The sequence below is a fragment of the Hyperolius riggenbachi genome, chromosome 4 (assembly GCF_040937935.1).
Source record: "Hyperolius riggenbachi isolate aHypRig1 chromosome 4, aHypRig1.pri, whole genome shotgun sequence".
Lineage (NCBI taxonomy): Eukaryota > Metazoa > Chordata > Amphibia > Anura > Hyperoliidae > Hyperolius > Hyperolius riggenbachi.
Window position 1 is genome coordinate 17,348,669 of NC_090649.1, and position 27,372 is coordinate 17,376,040.

General features: G+C 44.0%; 1 protein-coding gene across 1 annotated transcript in view; it reads right to left on the minus strand.

Annotated features, from left to right (window-relative positions):
* Positions 1-14,121: 14,121 nt before the first annotated feature.
* The window catches only part of LOC137504562 (E3 ubiquitin-protein ligase RNF213-like), a 526,907-nt gene continuing 513,656 nt past the window's right edge, over positions 14,122-27,372 (minus strand). The window contains exon 56 of the mRNA XM_068233144.1: positions 14,122-16,847. Coding sequence (XP_068089245.1) covers positions 16,703-16,847 — 145 coding nt within the window. The 3' untranslated portion in view covers positions 14,122-16,702. The remainder of the gene's footprint in view (positions 16,848-27,372) is intronic.

Consider the following 27,372-nt stretch of genomic DNA (forward strand, 5'->3'; position numbering starts at 1 on the left):
AAAGGTGCCTTCCCAAAACCTGATGGCGTGCCATTCCAATTTGCTGGAGGTGATTAAACAGCACATGGACACGCCATTATTGCAACCAACAATTTTTAGACCCCCACAACCAACAGCGGTGCCCACCTGGCAATCATCACAGATGTACACCGGCTACAGAGGCAGTCAATATGGGCCACCGCTGTCAGGGTCCAGCTCATCCACGACCAGCACCCAAGAGAGTCCAGATTTCCAGGCAGCAAATCCCACCTTTTCGAGTAGTGGTGCCGATACAATTTGAAAAAAAAAGTCTAATTGTTCCTGGACATGCTCCTCTGAATACCTCCGATCCGCGGAGGAAGGATACCATCACAGGGCTTTTTAACTTTTGGTTTTGCTGGACTTGAACTTTAGGGCCTGGTGTCCCCGAAAGACACTACCTGGGTCACAACCTTGTGCCTGTTGCACTGCACCTGTAGTCCTGCACCTCTGCCATCGGTTCCTCTTGTTCCTTACTTTGTTGATCCTAATCACTTGCACAAGACCCTTGGAGCCATGGGTGAAGGACACCTTCACTGGTCGGTGAGAGGCCTAGCCTTTTCACTGACCTGTGTCCTTCATCCATGGCTCAGAGGGTCCTGTGCCAGTGGTTAGGTTTTAGAAGCACTAATAATTTAGGGCCTGGTGTCCCCGAAAGACACTACCTGGGTCACAACCTTGTGCCTGTTGCACTGCACCTGTAGTCCTGCACCTGTGCCTTTGATTCCTCTTGTTCCTTACTTTGTTGATCCTAATCACTTGCACAAGACCCTTTGAACCATGGATGAAGGACGCCTTGACTGGTCGGTGAGAGGCCTAGCCTTTTCACTGACCTGTGTCCTTCACCCATGGCTCAGAGGGTCATGTGCCAGTGGTTAGGTTTTTAAAGCACTTCAATTTATTAGGGCCTGGTGTCCCCGAAAGACACTACCTGGGTCACAACCTTGTGCCTGTTGCACTGCACCTGTAGTCATGCACCTCTGCCATCGGTTCCTCTTGCTCCTCACTTTGTTCTTGTTCCTAACCACTTGCACAAGACCCTTGGAGCCATGGATGAAGGACACCTTGACTGGTCGGTGAGAGGCCTAGCCTTTTCACTGACCTGTGTCCTTCACCCATGGCTCAGAGGGTCATGTGCCAGTGGTTAGGTTTTTAAAGCACTTCAATTTATTAGGGCCTGGTGTCCCCGAAAGACACTACCTGGGTCACAACCTTGTGCCTGTTGCACTGCACCTGTAGTCCTGCACCTCTGCCATCGGTTCCTCTTGCTCCTCACTTTGTTCTTGTTCCTAACCACTTGCACAAGACCCTTGGAACAATGGATGAAGGACACCTTGACTGGTCGGTGAGAGGGCTAGCCTTTTCACTGACCTGTGTCCTTCATCCATGGCTCAGAGGGTCCTGTGCCAGTGGTTAGGTTTTAGAAGCACTAATTTAGGGCCTGGTGTCCCCGAAAGACACTACCTGTAGTCCTGCACCTCTGCCATCGGTTCCTCTTGCTCCTCACTTTGTTCTTGTTCCTAACCACTTGCACAAGACCCTTGGAACAATGGATGAAGGACACCTTGACTGGTCGGTGAGAGGGCTAGCCTTTTCACTGACCTGTGTCCTTCATCCATGGCTCAGAGGGTCCTGTGCCAGTGGTTAGGTTTTAGAAGCACTAATTTAGGGCCTGGTGTCCCCAAAAGACACTACCTGTAGTCCTGCACCTCTGCCATCGGTTCCTCTTGCTCCTCACTTTGTTCTTGTTCCTAACCACTTGCACAAGACCCTTGGAACAATGGATGAAGGACACCTTGACTGGTCGGTGAGAGGGCTAGCCTTTTCACTGACCTGTGTCCTTCATCCATGGCTCAGAGGGTCCTGTGCCAGTGGTTAGGTTTTAGAAGCACTAATTTAGGGCCTGGTGTCCCCGAAAGACACTACCTGTAGTCCTGCACCTCTGCCATCGGTTCCTCTTGCTCCTCACTTTGTTCTTGTTCCTAACCACTTGCACAAGACCCTTGGAACAATGGATGAAGGACACCTTGACTGGTCGGTGAGAGGGCTAGCCTTTTCACTGACCTGTGTCCTTCATCCATGGCTCAGAGGGTCCTGTGCCAGTGGTTAGGTTTTAGAAGCACTAATTTAGGGCCTGGTGTCCCCGAAAGACACTACCTGTAGTCCTGCACCTCTGCCATCGGTTCCTCTTGCTCCTCACTTTGTTCTTGTTCCTAACCACTTGCACAAGACCCTTGGAACAATGGATGAAGGACACCTTGACTGGTCGGTGAGAGGCCTTGCCTTTTCACTGACCTGTGTCCTTGATCCATGGCTCAGAGGGTCCTGTGCCAGTGGTTAGGTTTTGGAAGCACTAATGTAGGGCCTGGTGTCCCCTAAAGACACTACCTGTAGTCCTGCACCTCTGCCTTCGGTTCCTCTTGCTCCTCACTTTGTTCTTGTTCCTAACCACTTGCACAAGACCCTTGGAGCCATGGATGAAGGACACCTTGACTGGTCGGTGAGAGGCCTAGCCTTTTCACTGACCTGTGTCCTTCATCCATGGCTCAGAGGGTCATGTGCCAGTGGTTAGGTTTTTGAAGCACTTTAATATTAGGGACTGGTGTCCCCGAAAGACACTTGGGCAACTCTTCCAGCACAAAGTTGGTGGTTGGTGTTCCTTAAAACTGACCGGGCTATACCATAGATATGTTATTTTTTTGTCTTCCATGTTGGAAGAATGTTTCCATGTTGGAAAGTGGTTGTTTTTGCAATAAAAAAATTTGTTTTTACATACCTCAGTGTGATGAGTAGTTGTTCTTGTGGTGTGACTGCTCTCCTGAACGTGGTATCCTTCTTCCTAAGGTCATCCTTCACCATCTCCAAAAGGGTATCAAACCTGTCAGGAGATGGAAAGGAAGAAGCTGTAAAGTATGTTGTGGGACAAGGTGTTGGGTGGAGGATGGGGGAGGTGTGTTTACAGAGGTTTGGGAGTGTTGTGGAGGGTGGGGGTGTAGTGTATAGCTAGGTATACAGGGGTGTGGGGGTCAGGGTGGTGTGTTTAGCTAGGTATACAGGGATGAGGTGTTGTGGGGGTGAGGGTGGGGTGTTTAGGAATGGTGGGGGTTGGTGTATTTAGGCCTATATACTTACAGGGGAATAGACATCCGAGTGTAGCTGTAGAACTTCTGTGGGTGTCGTCTGAGGTCCCGGTAGAGGGCCTGGAACTCTCCCTTCCTCTGCCTCCTGGCTAGTAGAGGGTGCACCCACCATCTCCTGCGAGGAGCACGCCTTCTCCCCACATAGTAGTAGGTAAACAACAGGAAGGAGAGAATTCCCAGGTAATAAGCGTAAAAAATGACTGGATCCATGGTCCCAACTGCTGTCTCTGTATCCAAGGATGGTCTCCACACGTCCAGCTGTCTCCAACAATGACCCCAGAGCTTCTGCTGACCTCCCAGAACCCCAGGTATTTATACAGGTTGTTATCTCTTTAAGAATCCGGATCCGGACCGCAACCGTGTTCATACCGCACGGAAACCGTATGCAACCGGACCGGATCCGGACCGGATCCGGACAGGAACCGTACGGTTCAGGTCCGATCCGGCTCCGGTGCGGTCCGGACATCCGGTGCGGTTTTTGCAAAACCGCAAGTGTGAACGGGGCCTAAGGCCTGAAGAAGTGTTGTCATAACCCAAATCAAGCCAGCGTTGTCGCCTTTTTTTTTCCTCCCAAGATTCTTCTTATTGATTTTACACATAAGAGAAATACAACAACTCTTACCAAACACAGGTGGCGAGGCAACACAAAACAAAAAATATCTAATGCGTTGTCGCTTTAAAAAGAATATTGTTGGGTTTTTTATGCCTATTAACGTTACTGGATGGATACACCTTTTTTTGTGATTGAAGATATAGTTTGTCATTTTTTTGCAATTTTGTATATCTTTTGATATTCTTGTGTCTACCCCCCCCCCCCACCCTCTGACCCACCTCGCCGGACTAGGCCGCAAACTGGGGCTGGACTTCCATACGCAGCCACAGAGGTCCCTCCAGCGATGCCACCAGCCAGCAGGTCACTGCCACAGCACCAGGTCTCACTTTCTCTCTCTCTGCACTATTTCTTCCTCAGGTGTAATGCGGAATCCAAAATGCTTCAGTGCAGTGAGCACCACAAGGAAGTGTGGCAGCTCCACTCACATAGCACTCGGATGATCACGCTAGTCCTTCTCTACTATGCTCCATGTCTGCTCTGTGCAACTGAAGTGTATGTTTATATTACGCTATGCTGTATGTTACTATGTGTACCACTCTATGGCTATTATTCATAAACTTGCTGGCGGTAAGGAGAACCCGTGCGGGAGAATACCGCCGTCGGTAGTTTAGCCTTCTTGGTGGTTATTCATAAAAATGGTGCCTGGTGCTATAGCAGTGCGGAGGTTTTCTGGAGAATGGTGTCGGTAGGCGGGCAGTAGGCGTGCGGAAACAGAAAAGCTGCCCGATTCCCTCCGTGCGCTGCTCTCTCTTCTGCTGCTTGGGAGGTCCGTCCCATTCACTTACAAGTACTCCGCAAGCTTCCCGCTACATCCAGGGGATCGGTAATCCCCTTCCGCATACCGCTATGCGGAAATGTATATGAATGCACATTTTGCTACTTTTTCTGGATAACTGCGTATCAACACCGCACAAGGCGGTAAGTTATCACTCTGCACGGGAATGTCAGCTCCGCATGCGGAAAGAGCCTTTATGAATTGACATTCTGCAATGTGGTCGGTAATGTCAGCGGTATTAAGCATTTCCGCATGCGGGAATGCTTTATGAATGATAGCCTATGTGTATTACTAAGTGTCCACTGTACTGTACCTCCACTGACCCTGTGTGTGCCAAAAATAATTCCGGGTACAACCCCCATTGTATTTGGCAAAATAAATGATTCTGATTCTGATTGTAACAAACAGTAGCAAGTGACAGGCAAATGTGTCAGAAATAAATCGTTATACTAGCTGAAGATCGTTTATGTATTTGGTTGTTGTTGGGTCCAGCCACTGTTTTTAACCTTGGCACACTGTAACTCACAGACCAAGCTTGTGAGCTTTGAGGTCCTTGGCATCAATAATGTGAGAATGGAAGCAGTTTTAATTTTTCCATTGAAATCTATCAAACAAATCTGATTGGCTGTTTGGAATTCAAATTCAGAAAAGGAGGCTACAATCACCCAGTGACCAACAGTAACATGTTTGCTGCCATTATTATACTGTTAATGCCAGAGGCCTCATTTTAAATATTCCGCCTTAAAATCAATAGTTGAATTCTGATTGGCTGTTGCAGACTCCACCCACTTTCCTGAATATTAATCCCAGTCACCCAGTGACCATCTGTGCCAAGTTTGAGAACTTTGCCATTAAGAAAGTAAAAATGGCTACATCATAAATTTTCCCATTTAAACATTTGGTTCTTGTCTCTGCCCACTTTTTGTATCCTTGACACACGGTCACTCAATGACCAAGTTTGTGAGCTTTGGGGTTCTTGACATCAATAAAATGATTAATTAATTAATAATGCATGGTAATCAGATATCACAGCAGACAGTGTATACACATAATGACAGCCAACATCTCTAAAGGTGCATACACAAGTCCAACTTTACACCTGATTGTCGTTTAAACTGGTCATTTGAAAGACGAAGTGCAAACAACAAGTCGTTCAGACGTCATGTACACACTGACCAACAAAGCGTCTAATATGCTAATTTACCTAATATACATGTCCTTTAACCAACTTGATAATGGACAATGGACTGGATAGAACAATGGACTACAAGATTAAATGACTGATCAAATGACTTGTTTGAACGTCTATTAGTTGGACAAACGACTAGAAGTCATTTGTACACGCGTACGGACCTGACAGTCATTTGAACGACAATTGGTCCAACGGATCTGCCGAGTGGATCGGGCAATCGGCTGTTATCAGTCGCTCAACAGCGTGTACACACGTCCAACTTGTTGTTCAAACGACAAGGTGGTCGAAAAAGTTGGACGTGTGCACAGATCTATTTTTTTATCAATGTTTTTTATTCGTTTTTACAAAGCTAAACAGAGGTGGTACAATTGTATAACACTCATATAGATTGAATTGACCTTGAATTCTAAGTATTTTAGTATACAAAATCAGAATGTTACGTATTATACAGACAAAGAACCATCTAATTCAACTATGAACCTTGGTTAACACCAAAAAAAGAACAGAAGAAAAACTAGGCTATAAGTGAGACAAGAGTCAACCCTTGGAAGGATGGGTATAGTTCTAATTCACTCTTGTCAAGGTGGAGTAGGCAAGCTTTATTGATTGAATATTAAAGGAGTTTTTAATATTTTTATGTAGATAGGTTAGTAGCGGGGGGATCTGGATATGTCCCAAACTGTGATCTGCTAGATCAGAGGGGAGAACATGAGGACAGGTCAGGACAGGGTCTGGGGTACTTGGAAATATCTCTACACAGGTCCTATAGTCTCTTAAAGAGACACTGAAGCGAAAAAAAAATGATGATATTATGATTTGTATGTGTAGTACAGCTAAGAAATTAAACATTAAGATCAGATACATCAGTCTAATTGTTTCCAGTACAGGAAGAGTTGAGAAACTCCAGTTGTTATCTCTATGCAAAAAAGCTATTAAGCTCTCTGACCAAGTTAGTCGTGGAGAGGGCTGTTATCTGACTTTTATTATCTCAACTGTAATTGAAATGTTTACTTTTCCTCTGCTAGAGGAGAGGTCATTACTTCACAGACTGCTCTGAAAGAATCATTTTGAATGCTGAGTGTTGTGTAATCTGCACATATTATAGAATCAGGCAATGCTAGAAAAAACACTATATACCTGAAAATAAAAGTATGAGAATATTTTCTTTACTGCTAATCTTCTAGTAATTATTCATAGTACACAACCAGTGTCTTCAGTGTCTCTTTAAGAGAGTATTGGGTTATGTTGGAGATGTTTAAGTAAAGTTAATTATCTGCCTGAAGATATGTTTTGGTTATTTTGTGACTTTATCAAGTATTCTATTGTGTGTACGTATCTTAACCACTTGAGGACCGTGGGCTTTACCCCCCTTAAGGACCGGCCACTTTTTTTCCATTCAGACCACTGCAGCTTTCACGGTTTATTGCTCGCTCATACAACCTACCACCTAAATGAATTTTGGCTCCTTTTCTTCTCACTAATAAAGCTTTCTTTTGGTGCTATTTGATTGCTGATGCGATTTTTACTTTTTATTATATTCATCAAAAAAGACATGAATTTTGGCAAAAAAATGATTTTTTTAACTTTCTGTGCTGACATTTTTCAAATAAAGTAAAATTTCTGTATACATGCAGCACGAAAAATGTGGACAAACATGTTTTTGATAAAAAAAAAACCCATTCAGCCTATATTTATTGGTTTGGGTAAAAGTTATAGCGTTTACAAACTATGGTGCAAAAAGTGAATTTTCCCATTTTCCAGCATCTATGACTTTTCTGACCACCTGTCATGTTTCATGAGGGGCTAGAATTCCAGGATAGTATAAATACCCCCCAAATGACCCCATTTTGGAAAGAAGACATCCCAAAGTATTCACTGAGAGGCATAGTGAGTTCATAGAAGATATTATTTTTTGTCACAAGTAAGCGGAAAATGACACTTTGTGACAAAAAAAAAAAAAGTTTCCATTTCTTCTAACTTGCGACAAAAAAAAATGAAATCTGCCACGGACTCACTATGCCCCTCTCTGAATACCTTGAAGTGTCTACTTTCCAAAATGGGGTCATTTGTGGGGTGTGTTTACTGTCCTGACATTTTGGGGGGTGCTAAATTGTAAGCACCCCTGTAAAGCCTAAAGGTGCTCATTGGACTTTGGGCCCCTTAGCGCAGTTAGGCTGCAAAAAAGTGCCACACATGTGGTATTGCCGTACTCAGGAGAAGTAGTATAATGTGTTTTGGGGTGTATTTTTACACATACCCATGCTGGGTGGGAGAAATATCTCTGTAAATGACAATTGTTTGATTTTTTTTACACACAATTGTCCATTTACAGAGAGATTTCTCCCACCCAGCATGGGTATGTGTAAAAATACACCCCAAAACACATTATACTACTTCTCCTGAGTACGGCGATACCACATGTGTGGCACTTTTTTGCACCCTAACTGCGCTAAGGGGCCCAAAGTCCAATGAGTACCTTTAGGATTTCACAGGTCATTTTGAGAAATTTCATTTCAAGACTACGCCTCACGGTTTAGGGCCCCTAAAATGCCAGGACAGTATAGGAACCCCACAAATGACCCCATTTTAGAAGGAAGACACCCCAAGGTATTCCGTTAGGAGTATGGTGAGTTCATAGAAGATTTTATTTTTTGTCACAAGTTAGCGGAAAATGACACTTTGTGAAAAAAACCAATAAAAATCAATTTCCGCTAACTTGTGACAAAAAATAAAATCTTCTATGAACTCACCGTACTACTAACAGAATACCTTGGGGTGTCTTCTTTCTAAAATGGAGTCATTTGTGGGGTTCCTATACTGTCCTGGCATTTTAGGGGCCCTAAACCGTGAGGAGTAGTCTTGAAACGAAATTTCTCAAAATGACCTGTGAAATCCTAAAGGTACTCATTGGACTTTGGGCCCCTTAGCGCAGTTAGGGTGCAAAAAAGTGCCACACATGTGGTATCGCCGTACTCGGGAGAAGTAGTACAATGTGTTTTGGGGTGTATTTTTACACATACCCATGCTGGGTGGGAGAAATATCTCTGTAAATGACAATTGTTTGATTTTTTTTTACACACAATTGTCCATTTACAGAAAGATTTCCCCCACCCAGCATTGGTATGTGTAAAAATACACCCCAAAACACATTATACTACTTTTCCTGAGTACGGCGGTACCACATGTGTGACACTTTTTTGCAGCCTAGGTGCGCTAAGGGGCCCAACGTCCTATTCACAGGTCATTTTGAGGCATTTGTTTTCTAGGCTACTCCTCACAGTTTAGGGCCCCTAAAATGCCAGGGCAGTATAGGAACCCCACAAGTGACCCCATTTTAGAAAGAAGACACCCCAAGGTATTCCGTTAGGTGTATGGCGAGTTCATAGAAGATTTTATTTTTTGTCACAAGTTAGTGAAAAATGACACTTTGTGAAAAAAAAACAATAAAAATCAATTTCCGCTAACTTTTGACAAAAAATAAATTCTATGAACTCGTCATACACCTAACAGAATACCTTGGGGTGTCTTTTTTCTAAAATGGGGTCACTTGTGGGGTTCCTATACCGCCCTGGCATTTTACGGGCCTAAAACCGTGAGTAGTCTGGAAACCAAATGTCTCAAAATGACTGTTCAGGGGTATAAGCATCTGCAAATTTTGATGACAGGTGGTCTATGAGGGGGCGAATTTTGTGGAACCGGTCATAAGCAGGGTGGCCTTTTAGATGACAGGTTGTATTGGGCCTGATCTGATGGATAGGAGTGCTAGGGGGGGTGACAGGAGGTGATTGAGAGTGTCTCAGGGGGTGGTTAGAGGGGAAATAGATGCAATCAATGCACTGGGGAGGTGATCGGAAGGAGGTCTGAGGGGGATCTGAGGGTTTGGCCGAGTGATCAGGAGCCCACACGGGGCAAATTAGGGCCTGATCTGATGGGTAGGTGTGCTAGGGGTGACAGGAGGTGATTGATGGGTATCTCAAGGTGTGATTAGAGGGGGGAATAGATGCAAGCAATGCACTGGCGAGGTGATCAGGGCTGGGGTCTGAGGGCGTTCTAACGGTGTGGGCGGGTGATTGAGTGCCCTAGGGGCAGATAGGGGTCTAATCTGATAGGTAGCAGTGACAGGGGGTGATTGATGGGTAATTAGTGGGTGTTTAGGGTAGAGAACAGATGTAAACACTGCACTTGGGAGGTGATCGGACGTCGGATCTGCGGGCGATCTATTGGTGTGGGTGGGTGATCAGATTGCCCGCTAGGGGCAGGTTAGGGGCTGATTGATGAGTGGCAGTGACAGGGGGTGATTGATGGGTGGCAGTGACATGGGGTGATTGATGGGTGATTGATAGGTGATTGACAGGTAATCAGTGGGTTATTACAGGGAAGAAGAGATGTAAATATTGCACTGGCGAATTGATAAGGGGGGGTCTGAGGGCAATCTGAGCGTGTAGGCGGGTGATTGGGTGCCCGCAAGGGGCAGATTAGGGTCTGATCTGATGGGTAACAGTGACAGGTGGTGATAGGGGGTGATTGATGGGTAATTAGTGGGTGTTTAGAGGAGAGAATAGATGTAAACACTGCGCTTGGGTGGTGATCTGATGTCGGATCTGCGGGCGATCTATTAGTGTGGGTGGGTGATCAGATTGCCCGCAAGGCGCAGGTTAGGGGCTGATTGATGGGCGGCAGTGACAGGGGGTGATTGATGGGTGGCAGTGACAGGGGGTGATTGATGGGTGATTGACAGGTGATTGACAGGTGATCAGTGGGTTATTACAGGGAAGGACAGATGTAAATAATGCCCTGGCGAATTGATAAGGGGGGGTCTGAGGGCAATCTGAGCGTGTAGGTGGGTGATTGGGTGCCCGCAAGGGGCAGATTAGGGTCTGATCTGATGGGTAACAGTGACAGGTGGTGATAGGGGGTGATTGATGGGTGATTGATGGGTAATTAGTGGGTGTTTAGAGGAGAGAATAGATGTAAACACTGCGCTTGGGTGGTGATCTGATGTCGGATCTGCGGGCGATCTATTGGTGTGGGTGGGTGATCAGATTGCCCGCAAGGGGCAGGTTAGGGGCTGATTGATGGGTGGCAGTGACAGGGGGTGATTGATGGGTGGCAGTGACAGGGGGTGATTGATGGGTGATTGATAGGTGATTGACAGGTGATTGACAGGTAATCAGTGGGTTATTACAGGGAAGAAGAGATGTAAATATTGCACTGGCGAATTGATAAGGGGGGGTCTGAGGGCAATCTGAGCGTGTAGGCGGGTGATTGGGTGCCCGCAAGGGGCAGATTAGGGTCTGATCTGATGGGTAACAGTGACAGGTGGTGATAGGGGGTGATTGATGGGTAATTAGTGGGAGTTTAGAGGAGAGAATAGATGTAAACACTGTGCTTGGGTGGTGATCTGATGTCGGATCTGCGGGCGATCTATTGGTGTGGGTGGGTGATCAGATTGCCCGCAAGGGGCAGGTTAGGGGCTGATTGATGGGTGGCAGTGACAGGGGGTGATTGATGGGTGATTGATGGGTGATTGACAGGTGATTGACAGGTGATTGACAGGTAAACAGGGGGATAGATGCATACAGTACACAGGGGGGGGGGGGGGGGGGGTCTGGGTGGGGGGGTCTGGGGAGAATCTGAGGGGTGGGGGGGTGATCAGGAGGGGGCAGGGGGGGGATAAAAAAAATAGCATTGACAGATAGTGACAGGGAGTGATTGATGGGTGATTAGGGGGGTGATTGGGTGCAAACAGGGGTCTGGGGGGTGGGCAGGGGGGGTCCTGAGGGGTGCTGTGGGCGATCTGGGGCAGGGGGGGGGGAAATCAGTGTGCTTGGGTGCTACATAGGGTGGCTGCACTATCCCTCGGACACTGGGACCACCAGGGCAGGAGGCAGAGCCGGGACAAGGTCATTCAGCACCCAAGGCTGAGACAGCAAAGTGCGCCCCTCCATCCCTCCCACCCCAGCCGTCACACACTAATTGCTATTAGAATAAGAGGCGCCCCAGGGCCCCCAACATCCCCAACACCTTAATCTCTAGTTATCTGGCTTGCAGTCACTGCTATGTATGTCCTTTTTCTTATTTCTTTGTGCTTCAAGCACACTTGGGAATGACAGCTGAATGAATTGTGCGCTCCCTTCTACACTGCGCCCTGAGGCTGGAGCCTCTTCAGCCTCTGCCTCGGCCCGGCCCTGGCAGGAGGCAGCCTGTATAATACACTTTGTAAACATTACAAAGTGTATTATACACTTTGTATGCGGCCATCGCGGGGTTAACATCCCGCCGGCGCTTCCGTATGGCCGGCGGGATGTTGCGGCGGGTGAGCGGCGGCAGGCGCCGGCGGAGGATCGCGTCACGGATGACGCGATCGCTCCGCCCATGCCCTTACAAGGACCGCCGCCTCTGTGGGTGAGCTGGTCCTTGCAGGGCACACTTCCCGGCCGCCGCTGTGCGTTAGGCGGTCGGGAAGTGGTTAATGCTAGGAGAGTCAAGCAATATTTAGATAAGGCTTGCTTATTTGATTTGCACACAGTTGTGCTCTTCCCCAGATACATTTTAAGTGGTAATATTGACCATGGATTGGCCAATCAGATTTGGAAATGTGTATGCACGGCCCTGGCCATGCGCCTCCTTGGACATGCTCCCGTAGCCAGTAGCATTCTGAGCCTGTGCCGTTAGTTAAGGCTTGAAACTTTGCTGGGGCAGAATGTTCCTGGTGACAGTAGCTCAACCAAGAAGATGCACGTCAGGGTCGCACAGTAGTCACCCAGTCGGGGACTTTACAGAGCCTGACTGCGGCAGAACGGATGGGACCAGACGGACAACGAGAGAGCAGATGAACTACAGAGGGATGGAGAAAGGTCCAGTTAAAACTTTTATGTACCATATTTTTGTGACCATACGATGCTCAAAATAATAAGATGCAACTAAGTTGAGAGGTCTCCCTGTGTCCTCCTCTGTCCCACTGTCCTATTCCACCCCCCTTGTGTAGGCTTTTTCATGTGACCCCCCCTTCCCAAATTATTATTATTATTATTTACTGCATACAAATACATACTGCAGCCAGTGGGAGTGAGAGGGGAGCACTGGTGGAGCTCTGGGCATGGAGGCTCACTCACACTTACAGGCAAGCTACCTAGTGGGAAACTGCAATGTCTGTCATCAGGTGGTCATGACTGTGGTGAGTGCACCATGCCCAACTGGACCACCGGAAAACAAGTCTTGCCAGTTCAGAAGCCGATGAGCAGCAGATGCAGTGCTTAGTTGCAGATGCTGGCTTCATCTGTCCATCTGAATGAGCAGCAATGCTGGAGGCTGCTGGTGATAGGCCACAATGGTCTCAGGGGTGGGACCACAGCTCCATCATTGGGGCCAATTGGTGCACTCGCTCAGTAGCAGTCAGTGCACAGATTGGCTCCAGTGATGGAGCTGTTGTACCACCCGTGAGACCATTGTCGCCTAAAACCAGCAGCCTCGAGCATTGCTGCTCATTCGGTTGGACAGATAAAGCCTGCGTCTGCAACTAAGCAATGCATCTGCGGCTCATCGGCTTCTGAATTGGCAACAATTGTAGGTCGTTGGGCATGGTGCACTCGGCGCGGACATGACCACCTGATGACAAACATTACAAGAAAGCCTATTTCAAGCAGGCAACAGCAAGTGTGAGTGAGCCTCCATGCCCACAGCTCCACCAATGCTCCCCTCTCACTCCAACCGCCTGCAGTATGTATCTATGGCGGGACCCTTGGTGCTATTTTCGGACCATACGATGCACTCACTTTTCTCCAACACTTTTGGGGGAGAATAAATGTGTCTTATAGTCTGAAAAATATTGTATCTCAGATACACTTTAAGTGGTAATATTGACCATGGATTTGCCCCTCAAATTTGGAAATGTGTGTGCACCTTTAGGATAATTTGAAAGGGGGTAAAGGACATTAACTTATAAGAATGTTTTAAGGATGTGGGATGGAACCAGACTGCAAAAAAAATTAAAATAAAGAAAAACAAAGTTGGAATTTGAACCCAGTGCTGCAAGGCATGATTGTTAGCGATAATACCACCACTTTACCTTATATAACATTATTGTTGTCACTTTGAGCAAGTTCCGTAAGTGATGAAGGACCAGTGAGAAAAAACGTGACCTTTTACCTCGTCAGTTATGATGGTTAGACAGGGGTGCAATTGTAGTGCTTGCTATAGGCACCATTTACCCTAGATAAACCACTGGAAGGGTAAAGTGTGATTTTTATGCGGATATTTCAAAAATAAATAAACACACACACATAATTTAAAAGTCATCACTGCTCAAATACCAGCTTATATTTGAGAAATACAAGAAAAAGACGGCAAAGAAAAACTACTGTAGCAGTTTGATGGCGTGAATTCTTTATTATCTGCGTCGGGTTACACTGATATATTTTACTGGAATAAACATACAACAAACCTAAAAATCATTGCAGAGATATAAACATTTTACTGTCACCATTGAAATAATTTTACTGCTCTGGTTTTGGCCGTTACCAAGCTTATCTCTGACATGTGATTTTAATTGCATGTTTCCAGTAGAGAGCTACTTTTTCTAAAGCTGTGCTGCTGATCCTGGTTATTTTGTCACTCTGGTTTAGTAGTGTCAGATATCGCTTTGTTGCTTTCGTTATGTTATGCACAAAAAGCTCAAAAGAAAATTCACATGTTAAGATAACAGAAATAAGAGGGGAGATATGAAGTGACGTCTCATCTTCAGCAAACATCCGGGCGGTGGGGGACACTGATACTGATAGAAGGAAGAGCAACAGGGGAAGGAAAATGCTGCTTGTTTGATAAGCTAGGCTGGGTTCACACTCAAAAAAAACATTCCGTTTATCGACTGCATCGGCACAGATGCGAATGGATCTTATCCGATCACATCAGTCCGTTCACAACAGATCTACTCATTCTATTCTGATGAGCTGACGGCAAGTATAGGCGGCACATGATTTCTGCAGATCAGATGGATGAAGCGGATGGCAATGGAGGCTGACAGAAGTAGTACTAGCCTAGAGGGTGTCTGGGCTGCGCAACACGTAGGTTTCATGAATTACTCACCAATCACCATCCAATCTGGTCCGCTTTATGCTAGAAACACCAGTATACAGATCCAAGAGGCCCAACATAGGGTCTCATTGGCTTGCAGGAGACCAATGAGAGTCATTCCTCCCCAGGCAGCATTCTCATTGGTTCACTGAGTGACTGATAGAATTTATCCTTGATGCTCTAGGAGGATTCCCATTGATCTCTTGAAAGGCAGTGGGAGCCTGATGCTTGTGCTCTATGATCATGATCAGTGTACCGGTGTTTATAGTGTGCAGGGACCTGAATGGACAGCAACAGTGGCAGCTGAGGAAATACAGTGACTGGTACCAAGTGGGTGGAGAATGCAAGGGAAATCCACATGCAAAACGGATGTCCAGTGTAACAAACGGATCTGTTTACTAGTTTTGAGCAACAATTTTGCATAATCGTAATTTTGCATCGTAATTCGCAATCATGATGTGAAATCGTAATGCAAAATGTTGGGTAAAATAAAAATTAATTTCATTTGTAAATGTAATCAGGAACTGTAATTTCGTGCTGACTTTGGCAGTAAATAGCAAAGCCCCCATACAAGCAATCATCACCAAACTTGCTATGTACGTTGAGGGGAATAGCAGGAAAAACAACGAAAAAAAAGTTTTCTGAGTTTCAAAAACATTTTTCCTTTTTTAGTTTTTTTTTACAAAATCGATTTTAAAAATGCAAGGTCTTTTTCAAAAACAAAATGTTTTGCCTTGTTCCCACCTTTCTCCTTAACATGCATAGCAGTTTTGGTGACAATAATAAGAAATGTATGGTGGTCTTAGCTATTTATCTCTAAAGTCAGCACAAAATTACATGAAAATTACTCGTAAATCAGTTGAATATCAAAATCATAATTATAAATGCCCATAATTGCAAAACTGTATGCATATGTTCCCATAATCTTAATTAGAAGGTTGCGATCATCACTACTGTTTACTGGATGAAAAACTGATCCTGTAAGTACTGATGCGCTTTCCGTGTACAGTGTGAATCCAGCCTTATGGCTGAGGCTGAGTAATTGAGATGACAGTTGTAAAGCATTTTTCGCCCTGTAGGATTCAGTGATTGGACAGCTAAGGAGCACAGCAGCCGCACAGTGTGCCCAGTAAGCTATTCAGTCACAATAGGCTACCCCTGCCACAGGCTACAGTCAGCTCCTCAGAGGGGAAGCCAATTAACCTACCAGTATGTTTTAGGCGGTAACTGCAACAGCTACTGTAACATGCTTTTGTTCAGTAGGACTCACAGGGCATTACATGGAAATAGGGAGAACATACTAACGCTATGCACATAGAAGGAAGTATCAGAGTGATGGATCACGGTGTGGAGCGGCAGAGGCAGTGGCCAGGGTGATGTATCTCCCTCTGCCAAGGTCCGCATCTGTTACTGATCCAACACATGCAGAATTGAATTCCAAATTGGGGAAACTCATCCCTTATTAGCACCTCTGTTGGCGGACTGGCAGTTTGTAGCAAACTAAATTGGTACTTTTAATAGCTCCTTCTCACTAAATGAGGAAAATATATGAAATAAGCACCAGCAAAGCCAGTACCAAACAGCGCAACCTGAATATGCATAGTGCAGAAAGTAAGAAAAATAAATTGATATAAAGGCCTCGACCACACTTGCCTTCATTTGCACCTAAATATCACCTAAACAAATGTTATGTCTTCGCATAATCTTCTAGTCACTAAGTCTTGTTACCTTCTTATTTCCCTGTGAAGCCTCAGATATATTTGTGTATTTTCTAGATGAACCAAAAATATAAAAGCACAATAGTAAAAAAAACAAAAAACAGACAGCAGTAAGCCAGAATTGATAGTATTAGAGCAAGTCTTAGCATTCATCAGAGTGACCATTGAAAGTCTTTATACGCGGCTCCATTTCTTAGCGGCAGCAAACTTCCACGCCTCAACACAATGGCCTACAAGGATCTCTTCTGGGAAATGGGGCGCCAGTTCTGGAAATGAAACATCTTTGTCATCTAGAAGAGGAGCCAACGTTTCCTTTATGCTGCAAAAAAAGAACATGGCCATTAGTGTGAAACATAGAACATCTAAGAAGGATCTTACAATTATTACAGCTTTGTTGGCATTATGAAGACAGCTCTGTACACTTCACTTAGAAGACTTATTCTGACACAGCCACATTCCTCATTTGCAGTTAGGGCCTGATGATACGGGCTTCTGCCTGTGTGTCAGTTACATGGTTTTCTGGAAGCTTAACATCTTCTGGCGGCTTTCAGAAGCTTGCAGTGCTTTTCACCCCCACAGTGGGACACAGATGTGGCAGGTATAACTATAGACCCTGCAAGGAATGCAGCCGCAGGGGAGCCCAGAATCTGCAGGGGGCCCCGTGGGGGGACAAGTTTCTTTTCACTGTCCTGAGAGACTTACAACTAAGGGTATGGAGAGAAAACACTTTCTGCTCTCTTCCCAATTGTTCTAATGACTGCATCTGCTCAGCCACTGATAACAAATCATACAAATTTTTGTAGACAAAGGTTTGTAAAACATCCCTATTCAGTGTGCAGCAGGCTTTTGTGTACAGCGCCTGCCCCAACCTCTCTACTCTCCCCAAGTGCTGTGTTCTGTAGTGATGCTGGAGGAGTCTGCAGAGAGAGTTCTGATCCATCAGAGATGGACAAAGTGAGTGTAATAAGCTGAGGCTGGGAGCACACTCACCTGTCAGTTTTCTGTATGTGTTTTCTACACACCATGTATGTCTGTAGGTGTGAAAACATGCACACTAATCATAGAAGCTAAAGTAAAACAAGAAAACACAATCGAGAGCCCCCAATAGTGTATTATCGATGGTATAAACGTTCAAAAATAGCAACAAAAGAGATATACTCACAAGTGTTGGTTGCCACATTTAGGCTACCACTAGTAGCACAAATAGGGATGTTAAGCACATCCCCACTCAGGCTAAGAAGTCGTTGTCTGTAGTAGGAAAAAAGGGGTGATCACACAATTAGGGGGGGCAAGGGTGGACTTACCTCTTCCCCAGATACCAAAACACAACCACTATGTATGGTTTTAGACAGATTTTTAATTCATACTCCAAAAAAGACAGTTGCAATGCGTTAGCGCGGGTCTCGCGGGTCTCAAGCCCACTTCCTCAGGCAAAACACAAATCAAGAGTACCTTAGGGGTTTGCACAACATGAGTTATGTGGTTTCAGGCTTACTACACTACTACTACATTGTTTGTTTGCACTATCTGAGGAAGGGGACCCGCCGTGGCCCCGAAACAATTGTCATGTTCGTCGTGCTGATGAAGCAATAAAGTGAAGCTTTCTGCATTTAAATCGGTGTGCCAACCTGAACTCTTTGCTCTACATTGTACTTTTGGATGCTTGGGCTCAGCACCCTCAGGTTGTAGCACCCGTACCGTGGGTAAGGTGTGCCACCTCTGCAACACATTCGCATTACACTACAGAACAGACATGCCTGGGGTGACCTAGTTAAGGGAGGGGTCTGTGCTTTGCTTGTTGCACTTTTATCCCCGCTAATGATGATGAACAATAGGACTGGTTAAAGCTCCATACTTCCAAGTGTCTACATACTTTGAGGAAACAGATGGTTGAAGGAGGAGGTATAACTGGAGACTTATTTTCAGGTTGGTCAGAGGAAATTCCAGCCTGGGAGTTGTCCTTCATAAAGTCACTCATCATCACATGCCTACCCCTGCTTACCCATCATCATGTTATGCTGCATTGGAGTACTCCTCAGTCCCTTCTGAAAGAAACTTGTAACTAAAGCGACTACTTCTATGTTGCCTGTACAACTACACCAAGCCAATACAGAGCTTCACGTCACAAAGTCTATGGATGTTTTGAGGTTGTTAATGAAGAATCCTTCGTCAAGATGAAGAACTCTGATGCTCTGGGCTGAATGTGTTAACCCTTGTGTTTGCATTACCCTCCCTTGTTTGTCCGTGTTGGTGTTGCCAACAACAGGGAGGAATGAAGTAAAATTGATAGTTTATAAAAAAAATGGCCACCTGTAAGCCATATTGCACACTTCCTTTATAGCATACATTTATCCTTAGAAATAACAGGTTCTCTTGTTCGCAGTTTCACACAGTCTCATGACATAGGAATGCAGCTGTGGGATTTGGGGTTGGTATCTTGCAGATAAGAGACAACACAGTGTTTCCCACAAGTTATAACCTTGATTTACACAGAAATATTGTCCACTGAACTGTCCATGAGCCAATTAAATCTTTAACAAGCTTACCTACTTAGATATTCATAAGTATTCATGTATTCATTTATGCATTTTGTATCATCCAATAAGTTAGTTAGCTCCTATGTTAGGAACCCAATCGGGGCTTTAGATAGGCGGAATAATTAGAATCTGTAATTCATTTCAAAGTGTATATCTGTCTGTTCCAAGCTTTCCAGACTAGACATCACTATTCTGTGTCTCCTGTACAGTAACGCATTCATTTAAACCTGGGTTCAATTCCCGGCCAAGGTATGTAAGCTGGCTTTTGAAATCTTACAATTACCTGGAAGACGAGACCCTCCGGGAGGAGGGAGTGAGGGAGGGAGGAAGGAGAAAAAGGACTAAGGGAACAGTCAATAGGGTCTATGGGCTACTATATAGCATAAACAAGGTTCCATTTGTGATTTTTATTTTTCCGCCGGAATCCGGAAGTCCGCGGAATTTCGTAAAAATCCAGTGGAATTTTCATGGCGACGGAATTCAGCTCTGGCGGAATCCATGAATTCCAGCGGCACGGAATTTGCTCCTTCCGATCATTCCTAGACTGTACATTTTATTTGTTGTTTTGTTTGCATGTTTGTTTGTTAGTAAGTGTACTTTGTATTCTTCTGGCTGTACTTGGAGGTACAATCCAAGAGGTTGTAGTATTTTACAGCAGCCTCCAACGAACCTAGAGACATACTATTTATGAGACTGTACTAACAATCTGTAGGCTACACAGCTATACCACAGAGTTTCAGAAATTTAGAGACATCTTTATTTCTTGTTTTAGTAATTTAACTACCTGAGATACAAAATATGGCATCACCATTACAAGTTATGTGTATTAGATATTCAAGTGAAAAAATGAGTTTCATTTATTATAGTGGTAAAATGCCTGAGAAAACTAAAATTAACATTGTTAAAAATCATTCTTTCAATTGTCATATTTTGAATCGTACAAATTTAAGAAGTCCTTATTAGGAAAACAAAAAACATATGGTTTAGATGCAAATGTTGCTAAAAAATGTCCATGTTACAAAAATGGAAAAGTTAGAGGTTCAGATTTACGTTGGGAAAATCAGAATTTAAAAGTAAAAGTGTCTGCCGTTCTTTCTAGCCGTGTCTGCAGCTGTAAGCCCCACTCGTAATGAGTTAAAATAATGTAAGCCTGCCAGTAGGGGATACAATCCTAATATAGTGACAAAATGTAGAGAGACGTCTACATGGAGGTAATAGTATTATAGCGTATAATAAATAAATACAAAATAATAATGATTGTGAGGAAGCTTTTGAGTGATGAAATCACAGGGGATTGTGCATGAAAAGAAGAGTTTTGACCGGTTGTTAGTATTTGGGTGAATTTTCTGTCTAATTTACAGATCATGAGGTCTTGGTCTGAGTTATGCAGAGAATGCTGTGATTATGGTTTTCAGCTCACCCCCCTATACTAAATGTGTGTGTGAGCTAGGACTGATTGGAAAAGACAGGGTGCATGTTGTAGCAAAATATATCAAAACTGGAATTTGTTGATAGCTGCTTTTGGATGGCCCAGGGAAGTTAAACTAGGAAAATTACATGAAATATATGCTGTGTATGATTAATAAAGGGTAAAGGTAAACATAATTACTCTGATATAGTATGTCTGTTTAATGATTTTTGGTGTGTGAATGTAGCTGAGTTTTAATACCAGCTCTTCTATAACTTCTTGTCCCAGAGCACTGGAATGTGTACAGAACACACTTTTCTGCGTGTCTGTAGTGGTAGAAACAGCAGTTTTCCAAATTGTTTACCATCCCCTAGTTTGCATGATTCTCAAAACATTTTAGAGAAGGGATTCATAAGAAGGGTCAGGAAAGATTAAAGGGCCCCATCCTCACAATGTTGGATTTGAGTGAAACCAGAACACTTAAACAAAAATAGTAGAAAATAGTATCCTCATCACACTGAATACAGTAAGCAAACCTGTTTCCTCTCTTTGATGTTAACAGTGTAGTCCCACGGAGCTTACACAGTGCAGGTGGGTCCTGCAGAACTGTAGCATTTTATTTAAATGTCACCCTGTACACATCCATATATTGTCAATCACAGATTCTGACTGTAGTCCCTGTGTCTCATAATGGAGACAGAAGGCTTCTTTTAAAGAATTTAAATGTATGTTCTTTGCCTGGTTAGTTCAATCAAAATGTTAAATATTGTCCTTACACAATTTATACTTTTCACTCTGTATATCCCGATCAGTTCCTCTACTGGGACCTTATGGAAACACAAAAGAAAAAACAGAGAGCCTAAAATGGTGCAGTATGTCAAGACAAATGAAATATAGTCTAGATAATCGTGAAATACTCACAAGGATAGGCTACCTCAAAGGCAACCACTGGATGTGCAGGTGGGGAGAATTACAACCTGACCCCACCCAGGTAATAAAAAGTCGCTCTCTGTAGATTGGAAGAATTGGGGATACACCCCTCCACCCAGGGTGGACTAGATCAATAGATAAATGGTTGTAACAGAGGCGCCAAAGTAGGATAAAAAAAGCTAAAAACTGTTTTAAAAGGAGGGGGTAGGTGGACGCCACCCTCAGGTGCAAAATGACAAGCCAATAAGCCGTTAGAAACCAACAGTAAAATTTATTATAAGTTCTCCAGGTATGCAACGCGTTTCGTGGGTCATCAGCCCACTTCCTCAGGCAATCAAGCTCGGAGATACACACTGCTGTGTCACTAGAAGGGCCAAGCGCCTACTGTAGACCTCTCTACTCGGACCTGCTCACTAAATTAAATGTAACCATTTTATGCATTCCAAAAGGGGCTGGGTTGTACTATACCAAGCACTACAGTCTGTATTTATATTTTAATTTAGAAAGGGGTCGACAGGTGTTATATATATATATATTTTTTTTTTTGTGAACTTTATTATAAAACAATAGGATGTGTGTGGGGATATATACTAGATATTGTATGATTGTATGACTAGAAGTACAGACCTTTACTAGGGTGTTTCAATTTTACAACTTTGGAAAATCCAACAGTGTTAATTATATTCAAGCTATAGTTTAGTGTGCTGCAAAAACGGGGGGGAGGGAGATTACTCTATGAGATATAGGATTATTATTATTAAAGAGACACTGAAGCGAAAAAAATATATATGATATAATGAATTGGTTGTGTACTATGAATAATTACTAGAAGATTAGCAGCAAAGAAAATATTCTTATATTTTTATTTTCAGGTATACAGTGTTTTTTCTAACATTGCATCATTCTATAATATGTGCAGATTACACAACACTCAGCATTCAAAATGATTCTTTCAGAGCAGTCTGTGAACTAATGACCTCTCCTCTGGCAGAGGAAAAGTAAAAAATTAACTAACAGTTGAGATAATAAAAGTCAGAAAATAGCCCTCTCCACGACTCTGAAAGTCGTAGAGCTTAATGGCTTTTTTGTATAGAGATAACAACTGGAGTTTCTTAAATCTTCCTGTACTGGTAACAATTAGACTGATGTATCTGATCTTAATGTTTTATTTCTTAGCTGTACTACACCTACAAATCATAATATCATAATTTTTTTTCCGCTTCAGTGTCTCTTTAACCCCCTTGGCGGTATGAAAAATACCGCCAGGGGGCAGCGCAGCAGTTTTTTTTTGATATTTTTTTTTTTAAATCATGTAGCGAGCCCAGGGCTCGCTACATGATAGCCGCTGCTCAGCGGCATCCCCCCAGCCCCGCCGATCGCCTCCGGCGATAGGCGATCAGGAAATCCCGTTCAAAGAACGGGATTTCCTGGACGTCGGGACGTCATTGGGAGACCCGATCCACCCCTTGTCGCTGCCTGGCACTGATTGGCCAGGCAGCGCAGGGGTCTGCGGGGGGGGGGGGGGGGGGGGCGCGCCGCACCGGATAGCGGTGATCGGGCACGCGGCGGCGGCGATCGGGGTGCTGGCGCAGCTAGCAAAGTGCTAGCTGCGTCCAGCAAAAAAAAAATTATGAAAATCGGCCCAGCAGGGCCTGAGCGGCACCCTCCAGCGGCTTACCCCGTGTCACACACGGGGTTACCGCTAAGGAGGTTAAATAGGAGTAAGAAATAGGTTGCATAAAGCTGACCAGTATGTGAGAATGTGCTCAGGTCTTATGTGGGGATGTGTTTGTGTCTCAGTTAAGTAAGATGTGTGTACAGTAGTTCACTGAAAGTCAAGGACAAAATATATTACTAATAAAATATTTTCTTATGTAGGAAACCAATATTTGTACCAAGTTTGACGATAGTAAATAGCTAAATAGTCAAATGTTTCCACATTTTCAATGTTAATCTCATAGCAATGATTGAGTGAGCTATTAGGCTGAGAACTTAACCCTTAGTTCAACTGAAACTTCCCATTGAGATAACTAGTGTATTTAAACAACTTATGGCTTTACTCAAAGTGCTAACAGGTGTTTATCCCTAATAATGGAGGACATACTGTTAATACTCCTGAATAGTAATGTTTGTGGAAATTAGTTTGAGTACTACTTACAGTATTTTAGTAAATATATTTGACAGAAAGGAAACACTGCAACAAGATGCTGAAACCTTAAAAGGGGAAAATTATGATCTCACTATTATATCCTGAGGTGTCTTCAACCTGCCCTAAGGGCCTCACTGTGCCTGGCACACCTTTCCACTTCATCTGGGAATGCCCTCCACTTCACATCTACTGGCTTTAAGTCACTAAATTCAGTCATGATGCTATAAATACTCCATATGCCAAATGCCGTGCGACCCCAAATTTTGTATACTCAGTCTCCTTCCTGACCAGCTTTCTGACAAATACAATTAGGTAAAAATATGAACGCTGTTGTGCCATATCACAGAATAAATTATGACCACCACGGCATTATTGTAAAGTTTGACAAGATGTGGTTACCCTGGTAGAAGTACTGCTTCTACTATCCTGGAAATAATCAAACCTAAAACAAAAAAAATAATGTAAACTTCTCTTTCAATCCTGCATTATTCTATGTATTACCTTGACTTGATATAAGGCATAGCTGTTTTACTTATTTGTTTTGTACTTTTGTATTGCATATCAAACTACAGTATATACTATATATTTTTCCTCACTGCTGCCAATTTAAAATATCTGAATGTGGTATTGGTTAGTTACCTGCCCCATGGGTACAATCTGAAATATATGGGAAACAATTCTGACCGTGGTATATTTGGGGAGGCTTCTTGAGAGGCACAGTTGATCCCTTGCATCATCCACAATTTTCAGGGTCATATTATGGATCAACTAAAAGTGCAAGTAGCTGAATCAGACAGCCTCATAACCCTATCTATAACAGTTTCCTGACGGGTAGTGCCTCGACAGAGCAAGGATGGGTAATTAGGTAATATTGCCTTCTTAGTGGTAGATTGAACTGTGGCTTTAAGGAAAATTATTTGCTGTTGTGGGTTGCAGAAATGAAAAGTTTTCATAAGTTTCATTTGTAGTAGTACTCTATAGCATTAATGTTATAGAGCCAAGGTAGAATGTATAGAAGCTAATGAAAGGAAAAAAAATACTTTTATTCAGGATTTAGCTAGAAATAGTAAACTATTGTGGAATGTAGTTTAGAAATACACACACCCATGAAGCTCTTCAAACCCCTGAATTAACTTTCTTTTTATGGATTTTTAATTGATGAACTTTGATCTCTTATTTATACATTTTTACTAATTTGTCTGCACAAGTTTGTTCTTTGTTACTTGAGCCATTGACATGCAGATCCATTGGTGGTGTCCTCCAACTGCTAGAGATTTTGGAGATTGTCTGATTCAAATCTACTGGACTGCTGCAGCCCTAGAAGGATAATCCTATATCTGTCTGCCCTTCTCATATTGGTGGCAATGGCTGCCTCTTGCTTTCCTTCTGTGTCATCCTGTGAGAAGCAGCCTGTTGCGTGGATCGGGGGGTTGGCCCTAGAGCTGTGCAGCCGCACTAGCGGCTATGCGGAGTGTGCAGTCGCAGCCAGCGCCGGCGGCCATCTTTATGCAGGCAGGAGAGCCCGAACCTGGCTGTGGGGTCGTGAGCCGTTCGGGGGGGCTATGAGCGGCAGGGATCCGGCAGAACAGCACGGAGGGCGCGGACGGCGTCCTCCGTGTCCTCCAAAGTTACGCAGGTATCTAACTTTTTTATTTTTTGGGGGAACATTTGGCCTTGGAAGTCCTTTAAGGCAGGCCATTTGGGAACATCTATTTCAAATAAAAAGCAAAATGGTATACAACTTCAAGCGCTTAGAGTAATGAAAAGTAGTAAAATGTTTTCAGAGTGTACTTGTACATTAATGAATATACTGGCAGTGTAGCAAAATGGCTATCCTGTGCCTCCATAGAGGTTGGGCAGGTGTGCACTCCATAGTCCTACTCACCCACCCCTTGCTGGTGATTCCTAAGTTAATGTGTTCCAGGTAAGAAATATTTTAAAAAAGAAGCAACAACTTTACAACACTGGATGTACGAGAGGAGTTCTGACTTTCCTCAGATGCAGAGACTTTCTTCACAAGCTTGCTAAGCTCTGGTGTCCAGGCTGAATCCAAAAGGATACAGAGAAACTGTTTAAGTTTATAAACATATACTGATTAAGCTTTAAGTGTTGTTAAAGAGGCGTTACGTAGTTTCAGGCTCACTACACTACAGAACAGACATGCCTTGGGTGACCTCAGCAGTTAAGGGAGGGGTCTGTGCTTTGCTTGTTGCACTTTTACCCCTGCTATTGATGATGAACAATAGGACTGGTTAAAGCTCCATACTTCCAAGTGCCTACATACTTTGAGGAAACAGATGGTTGAAGAAGGAGGTATAACTGGAGACTTATTTTCAGGTTGGTCAGAGGAAATTCCAGCCTGGGAGTTGTCCTTAAATAAAGACACTCATCATCACATGCCTACCCCTGCTTACCCATCATCATGTTATGCTGCATTGGAGCAGTGGTGCTCAACAGAGCTCGAATATTCGAGTAGCTCGAATATTCGAGCTCTTTTTCAGCTATTCGAGCTCGGTATTCGAGCTCCGAATAGCTGGAGCTATTCGAATGGGCTATTCGAGTAAACTCGAATAGCTCATTCACTATTCGCGCTATTCGAGCAAACAGCGCTATTCGAGCTCGAATACCGAGCTCGAATAGCGTCATAGCCCAGATTGATGTCCTCAGAGCCAATCAGAGGGCTCCCAGGCCCTCTGACGGCAGCCAATCACTGAGGGGGACCCTGGCCAGCCCCTACCCTATAAATAGCGGCCGCCATGTTCGGTTTTTCCGTCCTTGCCTGACTTTGTACAGAGAGAGATCTGCTCCTTTGTGCTTTGGCTTAGCAAGTGCTCTATTGTGGTCATACACCTAGCGGTTTTGCTCACATACACCTCCTATATACACCTATATTGTTGTTAGTTAGATAGACATTGTATTTTAGTTAATAGCTTGTGTGTTACATAGAGACAGCTGCTGCAGGCTTACAGCTTTAGGCTTTAGGGCCTGCCTGTGTGGGCAGCTGTTCTCTCCTGTCCTCTGTGTTAGTTTATTTCTCATCTATACCAGTATTTCTGCTGCTGTCCTTAGTGATTGTATTTTATACTGTAACTGTACTAGTCTAGGACAGTCACTGTCACTGTTTGTTCATAGCTCCTGCGTTTGTGCGTGCACTGTCTGTAGTGTACACACACTCTATTTCCTTCTGATTACTAGTACTGATTATTGTAATTTCTAGTTCTTACTGTTACTACTTACTACTAGGGACACTCAGTTACTGTTCATAGGCTAGCTCCTGCGTGTGTGTGCGTGCGTGCACTCACTGCCTGTAGTGTACACACACTCTATTTCCTTGTGATTACTACTGATTATTGTAATTTCTAGTTGTACTTACTGTTACTACTTACTACTAGGGACACTCAGTCACTGTTCATAGGCTAGCTCCTGCGTGTGTGTGTGCGTGCACTCACTGCCTGTAGTGTACACACACTCTATTTCCTTCTGATTACTACTGATTATTGTAATTTCTAGTTCTTACTGTTACTACTTACTACTAGGGACACTCAGTCACTGTTCATAGGCTAGCTCCTGCGTGTGTGTGCGTGCGTGCACTCACTGCCTGTAGTGTACACACACTCTATTTCCTTCTGATTACTACTGATTATTGTAATTTCTAGTTGTACTTACTGTTACTACTTACTACTAGGGACACTCAGTCACTGTTCATAGGCTAGCTCCTGCGTGTGTGTGTGCGTGCACTCACTGCCTGTAGTGTACACACACTCTATTTCCTTCTGATTACTACTGATTATTGTAATTTCTAGTTGTACTTACTGACTGT